Source organism: Epinephelus fuscoguttatus, linkage group LG22, assembly GCF_011397635.1.
Source record: "Epinephelus fuscoguttatus linkage group LG22, E.fuscoguttatus.final_Chr_v1".
In the NCBI taxonomy this organism is placed as follows: domain Eukaryota; kingdom Metazoa; phylum Chordata; class Actinopteri; order Perciformes; family Serranidae; genus Epinephelus; species Epinephelus fuscoguttatus.
Window position 1 is genome coordinate 3,864,657 of NC_064773.1, and position 12,591 is coordinate 3,877,247.

The following is a 12,591-nucleotide window of genomic DNA, read 5'->3' on the forward strand; positions in this document are numbered from 1 at the left end:
AGACTGGAAGCAGGGGGAAACTGTTAGCCTGGCTCTAAAGCTCACTGATTGACATGTTACATCTCATTTTGTTTTTGTTTTTTTAATCTATATATTCGCGATATGTGGACTTGAACATGGCTGAAAGCAGAATTATTACCGACTCCGCTGTGGTTCCAAAAAGAGGAGCAGCTTCAGCAGTGTGGAATAAACGGTGGCGTCCTGAATGTTTTATGAACAGCCCTGCACTTCTCAGACTCTTTCAGTGACTTACCGCTCAGAGGGAACTCATTCAGCGGCTCCTCTGGCAGCAGCACAGCGTCTCTCCCTCTCCTCTATAAAATAATGTAATGTAATGTAAACCTACGTGTAAAAACTCCATATATGTGACTGTGTGATAGTTGTGGGATCATAACAGCCTGTCACAGGTTACAGCGTGATGATTAGAGGAGAAATGGCAGAGCATAAAGGTCCAGGTGGGAAAAAATAAACACTTTTTGTATGTGGGAGCTGTTTAAATGTGTGATTAGTGGTAGATTTGATTAAGTTGAATTAATATTGTAACAGAATCTGAATCTCGCTCTGAGTTACTGTTCACAAACTAAAGAAATGAGAGATTATTTCTGAAGCAAACTGTAAAACTTTATCACTTATTTTGTTGCATTACTGTTTTTCTTTTCACTAATTATTCATATCTTCATCACCAAAACACCCTGAAATATTGTGATATTATTTTAGGGCCATATCGCCAACCCTACGAGTCACAGTTACCAGCCTACTCAGCCTCTTAGCGGCTTTTTCATTGACAATAGTCGCTACAAATTTTATGTATTAATAACGTTGAGGTCTGGACTGTTGGTTGGACAAAACATGAAGGTGTCACTTTGGGCTCTGGGTCATAGCAATGAACATTTCTCACTATTTAATGCCAAAGGAAGTGAATCCGAGGTGAGCTTTGACTTTTACTTTCACTTTGGTTGGCGTGTTCACAAACAGTAACTGACTGCAGAGTATACCTTTAACGCACCAGACAGAGTCATCTACTGATATTAAATATCAAAGTATAAATGTCACAGAGGGCATTTTATACTTTCAATACTAGATTTTACTGATTTTCTTGCACACTTTTACAAAAGGAAACTTTCAATGCAGGACTTTGAGTTGTAACAGAGTATTTTTACAGTGTAGTATGAGGACTTTTATTTAAGTAAAGGGTCTGAATACTTCCTCCACCACTGACGATAAAGGATCTTATCATGTCAGGTGATATTGATGTTTACGTGTGCACATTAATAAACAACTGTTCCCCACAAAACAGTTGAGACAACCTGCAGAGCTGGGGCCCTACTTTACCTTGTGGGTAATCTTGCAGATCACAGGCCCCACTGTAAAGTAATTATCCAGGTATCTGTGATTAAAACATGCTGCTGTGTGTAAAGATAGAAACAGCAGATGGTATAATGTGCACTGAGGTGGCTGCATCAGTGTGGATAACCATGCAGGGAGCCACCACACACTCTCAGGGCCACGGTAGATACATAACGGAGGGCTCTGCTCACCGAGTCCGCTGATCTCCTGTCGGATGTTGAGTCGGTTCCTCTCGTCGGCGATGGCCTTCAGCATCTGCTGCAGAGAGCCGTCCAGCTCTCCGTTCTCCTCCTCCGCTGGCCCGACAGCCTTACACAAACCGGGGAAGGACGCCATCTCCGCGCTGGGATCATGACAGTCCGGGCTAACTGCTACCGACGGCACCGGTTCACGGTAGCTAACACACGGCTAAGAGAGAAGCAGAGGAGCAGGGAAGGAGGGAGACAGGGGTGGGGGACACCGAGGATCCCCCCGGTTCGTCCTCAGATTAACCCGAGTAAGATCCGTATGATGTGGCGGTGCACACCTGCAGCAGGGACCGGTCTGCTCTGCCGAGGTGCCGGAGAAAGGAACAGGTATGTCGGGCTGCTGAGGGAGACTCTGGTCCTTCTGTTGTGCAGATCAGCTGGAAACACCCCTCACACTTCCTGTAACAACACGAGGCTTTTAAAGGGACAGCGCACCTGGAGACAGCTCACACACACACACACACACACACACACACACACACACACACACACACACACACACACACACTCGGCGGAGCACCGACAGGTGTTACAGAGAATACTGTCAACCGGCACATATAAAGCAAATCTAAAAATACAAAATACACAATGAAGTTGTTTAAAAATAGATTATAACACTTAATTGTGTCATAATTTTGTTTTAATATAATTTTTATAAAGTTTGTAAATTTTGTATGGAATTTTTTTTTAGACTTTTTTAATGTCATCATTTTGATTTAGGGACTGTTCATTACTTACAAGGATGCGGGGGGGGGGGGGGGGGGGGGCATGTCAAGTATTTTTTAAAGCACTGGGGAGGGATTTATGATTTCATTGTGGCTCAGGAGAGGGGCATATACATTTTAATGGTTGTATTTTGTATTTATTTATTTTAACAGCACATTTTTGGCAGCTTTGGAAGACGCCAATTTGCCAAAACTCCATCATTCATCATAGCCAGAAACTGTAAAAAGCAAAATGAATGTTGTGTATTCACATTTCTGACGGTCTTTAGACTCATCATGTGCCTCAAACCTTGTGCCAGAAAAAAAAAAACACATAACCAAATCTGAGCTTAAAACTAGTTAGATTGATCAAAATCACGTTATTCTACATCTCATTTAAAAGTAAAGAAAAGTAAAATTAAACCATGACTAACCAGCGTGCACGACAAGAGTGAAAAATCAAAGCTTTTTTTAAAAAACAAAAAAAAACAAAAACAAAAACAAACAAACAAAAAAAACTCCAGGCTTTCATCTTCAACTTTTAACTTTCAAACATCAGAGACTAAATTTTAAAAAGGAGAAAGGGTCATTTTCTGCCTCGAGGCGCGAGAGAAAAATATGTGAAGCTTCAGAGAGGGTCAAAAAACAAAAATAAAAAACAATGAGGTCACACCCCAGCCACCTCTCTCCTCTGATAAGTAAAGAACAGTCCCTTAGTAAATTAAAATTTTAATTCTATGTCATAATTTTGACTTGTCATGACCATTAGTATATTTAACATGAATTACATAATTAGATGATACGTCAAAACTTTTACTTCGCTCATGATTGTAACTTAGAAAGTCAAGATTTTGATTTTCTCCCCCTTTTTACATCTTATCTCATGAATCATGGTAAAAATATTAAATATAATTTATATATTTATTTTCATTTGTTATTACAATTATTTGCCAATTTGCGATGTAACGAGAAATAATGTCAGTACTTCAGAAATACAGCTAACATTCTTCATTAGCTTTTACACTGCATGTATCTGGGTCTGTTGTCCTCCGGTGCACAGCGGCTCCTGAATCAGACGCACCCCTGCTAGCATTGCTGCTGGGCGGTAGGCGCGAGTATGACAGTCCCCGCCCGGCTGGCGGAGGGGGGGCGATAATAAAGTAGCCTGGGTGGTCTCAGTAATATGGACAACAGATATCAACGGTGTAATTAGCGCATATTAAATCACATATAAGCTTCACATTATCTCAAACGAAGTATTAGTTAGCATCAGGCTAACAAGCTAACTGCGGCTAAAGCTACCGTTGGCTGCGACTAACTCCTGAACTCTGTAAGTTAGCCTGTCTACCTACGTTACTTAACGTTACGTTTAAATCACGGAATGAGTGTACGAACTGTTACATGTGAGTTTCGTTACTTCGTTAGAGGCGTGTGGCCGTTAGATGTGGCTGTATTTACCGAGTGTTTACGTCCTCCGTCGGTTGGAGCAGGTGTTACAGCGGAAAGTGTGACCCGTTAAATTGCGTGTCTTTACAGAAAGAGCCGCTGGTACGTTGAACAGACGCGGTCACTTAAAGGCTTCCGTAGTTCTGACAGTTTGAGAACGATCATTACTATAAGTGCGATTTAAATGTTTAAATTAAGTGCGATTTAAATGTTAATACAAACGTATGTGATTTTCAATCAGGTCACAGGATCTGACGGGTGGCAGAGTTCTTCGTAACACCGGGGTTTCACCGCGGAAAACTCCGCCCACACAGAGGGAACCTCATCGCCGGCGAATTGAGGTCGCTTAAACGAGTGCACCCTTTGTTTCAAGACAAAAGATGACGTCATTGTCTCAAGAGCTCCTGACCGTGGAAACAAAGTTGAGTATTTCCCCCGTTTTTCCACACATCAAGTTTATTCAGTCCATGTCCTCCCGCAGCAGTGACCACAGCAACACGTGATCAATGTAAGGATGTAATGAATTAAGGGTTTTTATAAGGTTTTATGTTGAGGGTTAATGGTTTTTTCAGGGCTAAAAACACATTAAAATATACAATATAACCTGATATGTGACTCTTATCTTGTAAGTTTGACGTACAGGTGTATTTTGTTTGTTTCTGACTCGCAAAATGGAGGACTTCAGCCACCATGTGTTTCAGTTAAGGTTAATACAATAAATCAAAGTCTGTCACATATTTAACCATTAATTTAAATTGCGATCTAGTCAAACATGTCTTGAGCAAAATCATGTGGCAAAATACAATTAACAATTTGACTTAATGTCCATAACTGCGATGTATTAATATTGGCATGGAAATATAACTCACAATTCTTTAAAATCTGCATTTGCACTAAGATCGAAAGAAGCATCTGTAATGCTATCTTCATATGAACTCCTAAAAATAAAAAAATATAACACTTTCAAGGTGCCATATGTCCCAAAAGGTGATATTTTGTGGGCACAAGACAATTATCATGTGTGTACAAAAAATATTAATAATAAAATAAAATGAAATAATCACCTTTTGGGACTAAAATTTAGTAAAAAAATGGTGACTTTTAAAATCAAAGTTATAAAGAAATAACAGTTTGAAAAGTGTGATGTAGTGAGAAAAAACAAAAAGATTAAAAAAAGATAAATTAAGACTTCAAAAATCAAAATTCTGACATAATAAGTCAGAATTTGTATAATTCTAACCTTTATTTAGTCTCAGTAAAGTGCTGGAGATCATGGTGATTAAATAATTAAAAAAGAAATAAGAGCCATTGAACCAAGAAGTCTTTTACAACAACAACAAAAAAACTTTACTCATATTCATCAGTTTAAATTCTTTCTGCAGATTATTCCAGTGTTCAGAGCAGAAAACATCAAGTCCTTCTCAGTCCTGCAAATATCATCAATGTAAGACTCATCGTTTTGACATAGTGAGACAAAGGTTTGACTTTTTTGTGAAGATATTTGGTCACTGTCTCTCTGTGTTGAATCAAATACTGCTGCTTAAGTAAAAGCTTTGCTGCACTTTGCAGCACAAATTAATTTGACACGGCCCGCTTCAGGAAACAGGAAGTAACGATGAGATAATAATTAGATATTAATGCAGGAAACATGTTTTTAAAGCCCTTTTCATTCCACGTTATATTGTGTGTATTAGTGTGTTGTAGTGACGGTCTGTGACGGTGGGGACGTCCTCACAGACCGTCACACATCATCAGTTTCAAACCCAACAGCTTCCTGTCTCTGCTTTCTATTAAAATAAACTCTTGTGTCATTCAGATGTGTGTTGTTTTATTGTTGCAGAAGAAGAAGAAGAAGTCTTGGTTTGTCCTGGAGACAAACTTGACTCAGATGAATCCTCTCCGGATGTCTGCAGATCGTCCTCCCATCGGTCGCAGTCTCGGGGGTCGTCCGATGGCGTCTTCCGGCCGACCGATGGGGTCAGAGCGATGGCGAGGCAGGAGGACGCGGGGGAGGCTCGGCCTCTGGTCGTAGTCCCCCCCGATGATGCCGGGCAGCGGGGGGTGGAGGGGGATGGGGACAGGGTTGAAGATGTCCCGGGGATTCCAGTGGAAAGGAGGGAGGGAGCGGTGACGAGCCCCGTGTCGGAGCTCACTGCGGATCTTATAGCATTGTTTGTAAAGCTGGGAAAGACAGATTTAAAGAATTACAGCTAGAAAAACATTAAATCTGAGTTCTCTGGATCTGAATTCTCAGAATATGAATATTTAAATATTAAAATCTGAACATGTCTGCCTCCTGGTGACGACGCTGAGATCACAGCCAATGCAAAAATATTTCTCACTGTAAATTAAATCATTTGAGTTTTGGAATTTTTTTTTTAAGACTAAAAATGTTTATTTTAATAAATCATTCAATAAATGAACAGACTGCGAGATATTACAGGTTTTTAACAACATGTCATTGAAGATTAAAGAGTAAAAATTCTTATTATGAATGCCCTTACATCATACATTCAGACTGGGACCCAAAATCTGGGGTTATTTATGGGAGAAATTAATAAGATAAAAAAATAAAGAGAGGTTTTAATGGATTTTTTAAGCATGATTGCATCACTAAAAATGTACCACCATTTTAAGGTATAAATTAAGGGACTTTTGTGTTATTTTTCCCTTAAAACCGTCCATTAAAAATCAATTAAAAACAATATATTAATTATCTTCTATCAAACTGTAAAATCAGAAGTTCAAGTAATTGATTCATTAATGGATTTGCTGCATATAAGGGGTTATTTATAAGGGATTTTGTGCATGAATTATTGGAGTTTTAAAAACTGTAGAGATAATCCATACAAATAACTATATGATAATCCTTAAATTGTCCCTTTAAACTGCATTACAAATATCTACATTACGTCATTATCAGTGGGTAAATTAATTAAGGGTTTAATAGTGATGAGTATTTTTTAGATATTTAATCTAAAACTACTTATTTTTAATTAACTGAACAGTAAATAAATTGAGTTCAATTATTTATTCACTGTTTAACAAGTGAATTTAAAGGTACAGTGCATCAGATTTAGGGGGATTTAGTGGCATCTAGTGGTGAGGACTGCACACTGCAACCAGCTGAAACTTCTCCTGGTTAAATTTCCTTCAGTGTTCATTGTTCACGAGCTGAATTATCCACAGAGCTCTCCTCCTCTCCGAAACAAACGAACCAGCTGATTTAAACCGGCGAAAACACTGAATAAAGCAGTTTGACATAACATAAATAAAATAAAAGAATCTGTTTCTCACCTCTCTCCAGTCGGTGTCTCTGGGCCTGCTGAGATCTCGATCTGAACCACAACACACACGAGTTTATTCACTTATTAACGATCACATCATATGTCGCGTGTTTTAAAACGGAACCGTAGTAGTGTGGATGTAGCCTCGGGGTTTAAGTGTCTCACCTGAGAAGTCGCGGCGGTACAGGTGTCTCCACAGCGTGGAGTCGGCTGTGGACACGTTGAAGTGTCTGCAGACGGACGACAGTCTCACCACGGAGCGGACGTCCAGCAGTCTGAGGACTCTGAGGAGGAGCTCAGGAGGAAGAGCGGCCAGGCCGAACGCCACGGGCAGAGCCATCGCTGGAGACACAGCACAGTGATGTCACAGTGACATCATCGTCAAACCTCACTGTACATGTTCATATTTATTAGGCTCTAACTGTGTGACTGTCGAGAGGCGAAATAAATCTGTGTTGGGAGTAACTAAGTGCTTTAGCATAGAACAGTATTTTGAACCCCTGTATGTTACATTGTTTGTGTATTAATATGTTTAAATCTCATCAGACCACATGGCGTGTGATCAGAGTCTGTACCTTCTCTGGCGGCGGCGATCAGCGGGTACGCCAGCTGGTCTTTGAAGATTCGTGACAGTTTTTTAAGATCTCTAAAAGCTGCCGCTGCACTTTCTCCTGCACAAACAACACACGCACCACATCTTATTATCATCAGCATCACTACAGAGGCTCTGATGCATGTTTGGCGTCCAGTCGACCAATCGGAGCTCTACCTGGCCACTCGTCGGTCACGTAGCTGGAGGGGTTCACACACAGTTTACGAACCGCACTGACGGTTTCGTTCTCCTTCAGAGTCGCTGCGGGAAGAACAGACGCGTTAGAGACACAGAGAAGATGAACATCATAAAACAGTGATGATAAACTGACCGTTGATGACGAGCAGCGGACCCATGCCCACCGCCACGACCATGGCGAGGCTGTTCTCACACAGAGGGTGAGTGTACTGCAGTTTGTAGACTCCAGCTGCTGACCTCCACCCTGCGGGCATCTCACCAGGCTTCAGCTCACAGCCCTGAACACGCACACACACACACACTGATTCCTAACATCACCTGCAGGAGTTACATCGGTTATTCAGAAAGAAGCCTCGGCGTCGTCTCACCTGAGGAACAAAGCCAGTCTCAAGCATCAGCAGGTGTCCGGCCACCATGATGGCGTCGTTGGGACTGGTGGTTTGAGCCGAGTGGTGGAGGAGCTCCAGAGAGAGAGGAGCCTGACCCTCCTCCGCCTCGCCACACAGCATCGGCTCCCAGCTGGGGACCGACGGCTCAGAGTCCAACGTCTCAGCGAGCTCCATGGACTGTGTCACAGCTGCTGCTGCTGCTGCTGCTGCTGCTGCAGGACTCGCGCTGCTGCTGCTGCTGCTGCTGCTGGGCTGTTTATTCAAGACAACAAGACTGTGGCGATCAAACACTCTGAGACAGAAACGCTTCAACGAGTGTGAGTGGCTTATTTGAACAGATGAACTCGCTCCACAGATGAATCGCACACCTGGTTGGATGTCATGGGTGCCGTCTGTTGGTTCTGCTGCTGCCTCTGGTTCTCTGCGCTGCTGGTCGTCCTGTTGGTGGAGCTGGTGGAGCTGGTGGCGTTGTTGGTTGCAGATTCAGGCAGGACGACACAGATCAGGTCTCCAGAGACGATGCCGCAGGACGCCAGAGTCTGACCGGAGTCTGACAGAGGCTCTGAGCCGTTCAGGGACAAACTGAACTCTGTGTCTGTGCTGAACGAGAACAACGTTTCACGTCAGGAGGAAGGAAATAAAAACAAAAACTTTTATTTATCATTACTTAATAAATAATAAATATTGTTGCTGATGAAGCCTCAGGTGTGGTGTCTGACCTGAGTCCATGAGAAGATAACAGCGTCTCCTGGATGAGGTCTGAGAGCTCCTTCAGACTGGGCTCCTCTCCCAGTAACTCCACTCTGCTGGTCTGTCGGTTGATCCGAACTCGCAGCTTCATGCTGGAGACAAAAACATGAGCGTTAACAGACGAGGTCGTTCACTCCAAACAAGAATAATCAGAAAAAGAATAAAGATTTTCCTGAGAGAGACACAGACCAAACCATGGAAAACATACTTTTGGCCTTTATGACACACTTGATATTAAACTTTTAACTGTTTGAACAAACTGAGTCATATTTGTATTTATAGAAGTACAGCTCAGAAACGTGGTGACACATTTCAATTCTAAAATCTGGTAAAAAGTTAACAGAGATTGGTGGAAAGAAGCACAATTAAAACTCCTGGGAGCTTTCAACAGTTGAACAGCGTGCGGCTCTTGTGTCTGGTTCTTGCTTTAGTTTGATTCTTTTCATCCAGCACCTGTTAAAGCTTGGACGTGTGTGTGCCCTCCACCATGTTTGTTGGAAGGACGACACCAGAACATCTCTGAACATGTGTGCATTTTCTTCTGATCTACTGCTTTTACTTGACAGGAGTGTCCACATAGTTTTGGCCAGACAGTGTGCCCGTATTATACATTCATCGGTCTTACTATACAATGATGAAAACTCTGCCATGTTTCTCTCCTCACTGACTTGGTCAATCCATGTGAAATTTGGCACAGTGGTAGAGGGTCATGGGAGGATGCCAATGAAGCAATATTACATCAGTTGGCCAAAGGGGGGCGCTATAGCAACCCATTGAAATGTCAAACTTTGAATGGGCATATCTCATGCCCCGTATGTGGTAGAGACATGACACTTTGCACAGAGATGCCTCTCCTCATGAGGAACACATTTGCCTCAAGAACCCATAACTTCCGCTTATATAGATTTTCCACCATTTTGAATGTTTTGAAAAACACTTCAAATGGATCTCTTCCTAGGAAGTTTGAGCGATCTGCATGAAACTGGGTGAACATAATCTAGGGACCAATATCTAAAGTTCCCTCTTGGCAAAAGTTGGAAAACTTCCTAAAACTGAGCTTCTATAAGGCAATGAATATTGCGGAGGGCGTGGCTCATCACATAAAGGTGTAGAACATCTCAAGGGTTTCACCCATCACCACGCAACTTTGTAGGCATATGACCACACATAATCTGAGGGGACCCCTCCATTATTGAGCCCATCAAACAAAATGGGGGCGCTAGAGAGCTCATTTCTTATCTAGGCCTAACCGCCATATGGATTTTTACTAAACTTGGTAGATATGTAGAACAGGACGCCTCAAGGTGACTGGAGAAATTTAACTCTAATTGGCAACTGGGTGGCGCTATAACAACAGAAAAATGTCTGCAGTCGTACTATCAACTTCACAAAACCTCTGTCTGAATACATTGCTCTTCTTAATGGGTTCAGTTGACTATTTAATCTGCAGTTTCCTATGACCTGTATCCCAAACACACAACATGTGTAACTATACGTGGGCAACTGTGCACTCAGTGAGTATGGACTAATTTTACAAACAAACTGAAATTAGTCTTCTTTGTGTTTTTAGCAGAAACGCTCAAAGTGACCGGTTTCAGTAAAATTTAGCAAGAAGTTAATGGAGTTTGGTGGAGAGATGCTCATTTCTACATCATCTTCAACATCTTTGAACATTTTCTTATGACCTGCTGCTCTTACTGTCCACATACTTTTGGCCAGATAGTATACCCGAATTATTCCTTCATCTATTTGACAAACAAACTGTTATTAGTCTTCTTAGTATCTTTAACAAAAAAGCTCAAAGTGACAGTTTTCAGTAAAAATTGGTGAAAAGTTAATGGGGTTTGGTGGAAAGATGCTCATTTTTGATGAGTCATTAAGGCTGTTTTCGGTGCTGTGAAGCAGTTAACGTTACTGTAGCCTTGTGTTAACGTGACACCAAACTGTATTTAATAATTCAGCACCAAATTCAGATTTAAGTAACTTTAATTCTCCCTCAACAAACGTCAAGACCTGAGTTTGGAGGAAACACTCACACAGGACAGAGCCACCGACACATTAATGCGAAATAAATAAAATTACACAGGAAATGATTTAAGACATCTACCACAGGTCGGGCATCAAATCTGGCTTGTTATTTAAGAAGAAATTAAGCGTTTCGTTTTCGTTTCCACTCTGCGCGTTAGCTAACGTTTGATAAGTTGCTGCGTAACAGTGAAGCTTTGCTAGTTAACAAACTGTGAACTCCGGAAGTTAGAGACGATATTTAACGAAGGTTTTAACGATAAAAGCAGAGAGAGCAGAAAAACACTTACATGATGAATTACAGTGAAAATATCCAGCTGGTTTTATCACATTTCTCTGATGAGTCCCGACTGTAAACACACAGGAGCGACAAGACAGCAGCGTCAAAGCGACACAGCTAGTAACAGATAGCTTCCGGTTTACAAAGCGAAGAATTTCAAAAATAAAAGCCATGTTAGAAATGTGTCAAAATTAAATTATATTAAATTAAATTAAGTTTGTTTTTTTTTTTTAACTTTATGGGACAAAAAGTAAATGGGAAAATACTGACCCCATACTTTTGCTAATAATTGGTGAAATTTCCCCAAACAAGCCAAGTTTATTTGTAAAGTACCTTCTAATATAACATATAATTTTAAGTCAGCTGTTACATTAATCGTGTTACCATACCATATTTATTCCAGCACTCTACACCATGGCACAGCTGTGTTCTTGTTTACATTTTTTTTATATACCATATATCTGTATTTATAAGTTATGCAGTTATTATATTCATAGTATTTCAATGTTTATGTTTTTTTTCTTTTGCAAATTGAGTGCAACAAATTACTTGCAGGCCTATGTGTTCGTGTACTTGACCAATAAATCTGATTCTGAATCTTATTCTGATTCTGAACGCTGCAATTTGAAGTGCTTTACATGGTGCACAAAAATGAATACAGACAAAATATAAAAGAAACATATGACACTTTAAAAGTCATAAATAAATAAGAATTAAAAGAATCAAATAAAGGCAAATTAAAAAAGGTGTTAAAATATAAATCACTACTTCACATTTTGTTTGATTTTGTCTTAGATCCCTTATCAATTAATTAAAATAATTTAATAATAATAATCAATTAATTCTGGTCAGGTGATGACAGGTGGCAGTGAAGGTTTTTCTGACACAAAAAAAACAAAACAAACAAACAAATAAATACAGTTGATCTTGAGATAAGACTTCTTTTGCTAATTCGAATAATTTTGTTTCTGTTTATTGTTTACTGTGTGATGACTTATTTTTTGACATTGTAATAAACATATCAACAACAAAGTGCACTGTAAATGGGTTCAGTTAAAAACTAAAAGTGAATCTTGAAATCTTTTTTTTTGTAAAATTAATTATAATTATTTTGTTTGTTTTTTTTTACTATATTATTTTTTTGTTGACAAGTGATCACGTGGCATGTCAAGAAATTATCGTGTAAATATATTCATTAAAAATAAAACAGAAAAGAGCTAATGCTTTTGTTTTGAAATCCATCCGCCAAACGTCCGGCTCTTTTTAGTGTCTCTGCTGAACTTGACCAAACTTGTTTAACTACAACTACGGCAAGCGAGCAACTT

At 40.3% G+C, this 12,591-nt stretch overlaps 2 protein-coding genes across 2 annotated transcripts in view; both read right to left on the reverse strand.

Moving 5' to 3' along the window:
- Positions 1 to 3,848, reverse strand: part of kiaa0930 — a 47,160-nt gene extending 43,312 nt beyond the window's left edge. Inside the window, exons 1-2 of the mRNA XM_049567191.1 lie at positions 3,758 to 3,848; positions 1,539 to 1,994 (exon numbers count right to left, since the gene is read on the reverse strand). Of these exons, the coding sequence (XP_049423148.1) occupies positions 1,539 to 1,683 (145 nt within the window). The 5' untranslated portion in view covers positions 1,684 to 1,994; positions 3,758 to 3,848. The remainder of the gene's footprint in view (positions 1 to 1,538; positions 1,995 to 3,757) is intronic.
- Positions 3,849 to 5,066: 1,218 nt separating this feature from the next.
- fbxo7 (F-box protein 7) lies at positions 5,067 to 11,397 on the reverse strand. The gene is made up of 10 exons (XM_049567189.1): positions 11,277 to 11,397; positions 8,931 to 9,053; positions 8,580 to 8,811; positions 8,191 to 8,463; positions 7,956 to 8,100; positions 7,802 to 7,885; positions 7,608 to 7,703; positions 7,198 to 7,374; positions 7,043 to 7,083; positions 5,067 to 5,926 (listed from the first exon to the last, which is right to left on the reverse strand). Exons 2-10 carry the CDS (start codon positions 9,050 to 9,052, stop codon positions 5,630 to 5,632), a joined length of 1,467 nt encoding a protein of 488 aa, XP_049423146.1. The 5' UTR covers position 9,053; positions 11,277 to 11,397; the 3' UTR covers positions 5,067 to 5,629.
- Between the last annotated feature and the right edge of the window lie 1,194 nt (positions 11,398 to 12,591).

Coding starts and splice junctions, on each gene's coding strand:
- fbxo7 (XM_049567189.1), bottom strand. CDS start 9,052: ATGAAGCTGCGAGTTCGGATCAACCGACAGACCAGCAGAGTGGAGTTA. Junction 7,704..7,801: donor CGTGACCGACGAGTGGCCAG/GTAGAGCTCCGA, acceptor TTGTTTGTGCAG/GAGAAAGTGCAGCGGCAGCT. Junction 7,084..7,197: donor GTACCGCCGCGACTTCTCAG/GTGAGACACTTA, acceptor GTTGTGGTTCAG/ATCGAGATCTCAGCAGGCCC.